Raw genomic sequence first — 4784 nt, 5'->3', positions numbered from 1 at the left:
TCCCCCTAATTTGAAACGCATTGCGTAGCAAGTAATACTTACCACTGACCTTTCTCTCCAAAATCGGTTTAACATCGCCTAATCCACAAGAGTTTACCGCCATATCCATTTAACAGCCCCCCCCCTACCTTTTAGTACAGTTCAATAATCAATACGGTGTGTACGTACGTACCATCATCCACAATACCGTTACTGAAAAAATAAACCGTACACGGCCATCACGAAAAAGTGAAAACTGTCCTCATTTTCTCCACTTATTTTTTTTCTCTCCTCCTAAATAGCTGCCTTGGAAAAGCCCAGCACTGGTATATTTACGATATTAATTGGCAGTTACCATCACCTACTCCATTAAATTTTTACGATCAACCCTTAACTTTATAATATTAAAAATCAATCAAATCTAAATGGATATATCACGTAAAATCAAATTGATAAGAATATTTTCTATATAAAAAGATGATCATATATTTCATAAAAAAATATTTTTCTATTTATTCTAGAAATAACTTAATATGTTTTATGCTCTGCCGACGTTCAGCTAGTCTAAAAGAAATTGAATTATTAATCGGCAGGAGACTAGGAGATGATAAATAATAAAACCGATTTTTTTTAAAAAAATAAAACCACGATAAAAGCGTAGACTTCCGCATGGGTCACCGACGGCACGGGCCCACCACCTGACAGGAACCACTCCAGTACGGCTGATGCTCCCTATATAAAAGAGTCTCTTCCTGGCTATCCTCCGTAACACAAGGCCATTACACAAACCGCGCTCGCTGCGCCGCCCGCCCCCTCACCGGAGACCACGCCGCCGACGAGCCGGCGGGAGCTTGGGGCTGACATGAGGACGAGGAGCGGATCCCTCTACCGCAGAAGCGCCGGGGAGATGGCGGTCGTTGGGCAGAAGAGGAAGAGGCCGTGGCCGCCGCAGCAGTATGCCGTCGCCGGTGACTGCGGCGCGCGGCGGAAGAGGCTGGCAGGTGGCCCGGATTACCTCGACGAGCTCCCCGACGACCTCGTCCTCGCCGTGCTCTCCAAGCTCGCCGCCTCCGCCTCCTCCCCGTCCGACCTCCTCTCCGTCCACCTCACGTACGCCCCTCTGCCTCCCGACTCCTCGTCTCCTCCGCTGCCCGCTCCGGGAAACACCTTCGTCTTCCTCCGGATTGCGAAGGCGTCCTCGAGCTCCTCCCAATGCGTGGGGTGCAGGGGCTGATTCGCAATTTGTAAGAAGTTGTGGGGGGTGTGGATGGGATAAGGCGGCGAGCGAAGTGATGATGGCCACTAACCGAGGCACGCCGCCTCCTTATCTTTTGCAGGTGCAAGAGGCTGAATGGGCTCGGCCGCCATGACATGGTCTTCGCCAAGGCCTCGCCGGCGTCGCTCGCCGTCAAGGCGGCGTCGTGGTCGGAGCCGGTGCAGCGGTTCCTCAAGCGCTGCGCCGACGCCGGCAACCTCGAGGCCTGCTACATTCTCGGCATGGTACGAGACGTGGAACCCTAGATAGATGATGATGATGATGATGAGGTGGTGATTGGTGTTCGACGTGGGCGGGGACGAAGGTGCTGATGGGCGTTTTGTGGCCGTGCTTGCAGATTCGGTTCTACTGCCTGGGCAACCGGAGCGGCGGCGCGGCGCTGCTGGCGAGGGCGGCAGTCGGCGGGCACGCCGCGGCGCTCTACTCGCTGGCGGTTATCCAGTTCAACGGGAGCGGTGGCGCCAAGTCCGACCGCGACCTGCGCGCCGGGGCGGCGCTGTGTGCGCGCGCCGCCGCGCTGGGGCACGTCGACGCGCTCCGCGAGCTCGGCCACTGCCTCCAGGACGGCTACGGCGTGCGCCAGGACCCCGCCGAGGGCCGCCGCTTCCTCGTCGCCGCCAACGCCCGTGAGCTCACGCTCGCCCTCGCCGCCGCGGCATCGCACCGCCCCTTCGCCGCCCTCCCCCTCGGCGTCGGCGGAGGCGGCAGCGGCACCATCGGCGGCTGCCCGCTCCTCTCCGACTTCGGGTGGAGCCTCCCGGAGGCGGAGCCCCACCCAGCCAACCTCTTCATGGCCGACTGGTGGGCGTCCCGCGGCGTGCAAGCGAGCGCCAAGAAGGCCGCCAACCCCGAGGAGGCGGCTGCCGCCACCGGCGACAGCGACGGCGGCGGCGGCGAGCTTCGCCTCTGCTCCCACGTGCGGTGCGGCCGAAGAGAAACCCGGCGACACGAGTTCCGGCGGTGCTCCGTCTGCGGCGCGGCCAACTACTGCTCCCGCGCGTGCCAGGCCCTGGACTGGAAGCGCGCCCACAAGGCGCAGTGTGTGCCCATGGACCGGTGGCTCCTCGCCGCCGGCGAGGCCCAGTGACTCCGCCGCCCTAGCCACCACAACCAACCATTACTACTATCCCCCTAGAGGGCTAGACCCACCGGTCCACCGGTTTAACGCTGGACCGGGTGTAGCCAAGGCAAGTGGCAGAAAAAAAAATGAGGAACCGTATTTTTTTTCCCTTCTCTCTTTTTTACCGTTTCCATCAATGTCGTCTTGTCAGATGTACGTATTCCACTAGGGAAGAGGAGAAGAGAGTAGAGATTCTACGGATGCTTTTACTCGCATTATTTTTTTCTCTCATAAATTATTAAATCAAAATTCCAACCCCTCTAAAATACCATATTTTCCCGGAGGGTTAACTTACAACTAAACCATATTATTTAATTATTTAATCCTGTATTTTGTCGTCTTGTGGTTTGGATTTACGCTGCTGTGTGAAGAAGAGAGTACGGACAAGTCAGCTGCTGCTGCAGCTGCTGTTCATTAACTCCTAATCAGAGTGATTATCACCAATCTCGATTAGATTAGATTAGCGGCTAATAATAAGCATATTTTCTTCTTCTCGAGAGCTGAGACAGGTTGGAGGTTTGTGCATGGCTGGTAGTGCAGTTGGACTCGGAAGGTGGTGGTGGCCATCTAGGCTACCGCTAAAGTGACATCAAGCTTTTTAGTATACACAATTTTCGTATAAAAAATATATTTTCCAAGTTTATTTAGCTTTGTTTCCTAGGTCATGGAGAGAATACAAACATGTAGTGTACTCTTTCTTTTTTTAATCGACATGATTAAATTAGCACGTATCGCTGTTGACAGATAAACGTATATACACCACTAGAAGGACAGATACATACGTTGTAACTACTTCCTACCTGGCCGTTCGAAGCCGATGGGTGTGTACAAGTACACCTGTTCTGTTCATCATGGTTTACCTGTACGGTGCCTTCAAGATGAGCCTTTCTTCTGCTCACGATCAAGTCAAAAACCCAAGAGCTTAAATTAACAAAGTGTATATACACGTATCCGTGGATTAATTAACTTCTGGCTAGCTAACATGGGAAATAATCTTGTAGCAGCAGCTGATGGTTTTAGTTGGAGTTTTAAGGCCGGCCGGGCTGATGATCTGACGGCTGGAGTCCAACGCTAGATCCGATCTGAGCTAACATGGGAAATAATCTTGTATGCAATTGATTATAAAACAAGGATTTGAATTTTATGATTTAATTTTAGAAATGATTTTGTAGTTTTTCATGGTAACATAATCGGGAGGACCAAATTGTTCTAAGATCGTGTTTGCCAGAGCTCCTACTCCTATTCTTGTTTGGTGAGGTGAATATAGAGCCAGAGTTATCCTTAATCTTCTATGGCACCCTTGCCATCTTCACTTAAATATCTATCATTCACGTCTTTTTTTCTTATACTTATAACTTATAAGTCAAATTTTTAATTTTTAATTATTTTTTATCGTAGTTTATTTTTCATTTAGATCGCAAAGAACGTGTATATAAAAGTTTTATTTATAACTTATTTTTCATTTACAAATATGACTTTAAAAAAAACAATCGCCTCTAGTAACTTGGACCATTTAAGTGGGGGTCTAAACTTCACTGAACCAGAATTAAGAGCTAGAGCTGTACTAGACTATGTCTAGACATCCGGTTATTGTATAACTGAACTTGATGTAACTTTTTTTTGTTTCTTAACCCTGATGTAATTGGTTTATACTCTCTCCGTTTTACCATGTACGACTTTCAGCCTTATCTAAATTCATATGGATACTAATAAACATATATATGTATATATTCATCGGTTAATAAACTTAGGAACGGAGGTGTACGTTTTTTTTAGAACGGGCTCGGGGTGATCAGGGTAAGATATTATTGACGGAACTTTTGGATGGAGTTTGTTTCCTTGGGGGCATCGTGCGACGGGGTGGTGGCGCCGTTTTTATTAGTTGTAGCGTGTTCTAATTAACAAGACAAGATGGGCTGTGGATCCTATGCCTCTCTAGCTAATAAGGGTTTATTGTTGGATTTTTTTCCAAATGATATATCTACAAAAGAAAAGAAATTTATAAATAAGATTTTTATATACGTATTCTTAACAATTTTAAAAAATACCGAAAAATAAAATATAATGTGATGCTCTAAAATCAACTTTAAAATTTAACATTGAATATAAATTTTGGCTTAGAAGCATGATCAACAACTTAATGATGAGAGTCCAAATGTGTTTATGACTTCATGTGTAGTACTACTACTAACATGCACATTGGTCCCATACTGATTTCAGAGGTTAGTTTGCTCGGCCCAATTTATTAGTAGATATTGTGAGGGAGAAGCAAGCTGAACTCCATTATTTTGATCACAATCCCAACTGCACTATTGTTCACAGGAGGAAAAAAACAAAAGAAAAGTTGGTGACCCTGCATGGGGCAAAAGCCTTGAAATTTCCAACTGGGGCACAAGCTGAGACTGACCG

At 48.1% G+C, this 4784-nt stretch overlaps 1 protein-coding gene across 2 annotated transcripts; it reads left to right on the top strand.

The window, feature by feature from the left end:
• The first annotated feature begins 762 nt into the window (after window positions 1-762).
• On the top strand, window positions 763-2572 carry LOC102711857 (F-box protein At1g67340-like). 2 transcript variants are annotated; one of them, XM_040525816.1, is made up of 3 exons: window positions 763-1089; window positions 1317-1479; window positions 1593-2572. In XM_040525816.1, the coding sequence occupies exons 1-3, from the start codon at window positions 842-844 to the stop codon at window positions 2340-2342; spliced, it is 1161 nt and encodes a 386-aa protein (XP_040381750.1). In that variant the 5' UTR covers window positions 763-841; the 3' UTR covers window positions 2343-2572. The 2 variants fall into 2 exon arrangements, with proteins under 2 accessions (XP_040381750.1, XP_040381753.1); XM_040525819.1 differs by lacking the exon at window positions 763-1089 and adding an exon at window positions 1096-1223.
• The last annotated feature ends 2212 nt before the right edge of the window (window positions 2573-4784 follow it).

This window comes from Oryza brachyantha, chromosome 1 (assembly GCF_000231095.2).
Source record: "Oryza brachyantha chromosome 1, ObraRS2, whole genome shotgun sequence".
In the NCBI taxonomy this organism is placed as follows: Eukaryota; Viridiplantae; Streptophyta; class Magnoliopsida; order Poales; family Poaceae; genus Oryza; species Oryza brachyantha.
The sequence above is the reverse complement of the archived record's forward strand: the minus strand, read 5'-3'. Positions and strand labels throughout refer to the sequence as shown.

What these genes read in the sequence shown, in the direction of transcription:
- LOC102711857 (XM_040525816.1), top strand. Translation starts at nt 842, where the DNA reads ATGAGGACGAGGAGCGGATCCCTCTACCGCAGAAGCGCCGGGGAGATG. An exon ending in CTCCTCTCCGTCCACCTCAC is followed by an intron (nt 1,090 to 1,316) that starts GTACGCCCCTCT and finishes TATCTTTTGCAG; the next exon opens with GTGCAAGAGGCTGAATGGGC. An exon ending in CCTGCTACATTCTCGGCATG is followed by an intron (nt 1,480 to 1,592) that starts GTACGAGACGTG and finishes CCGTGCTTGCAG; the next exon opens with ATTCGGTTCTACTGCCTGGG.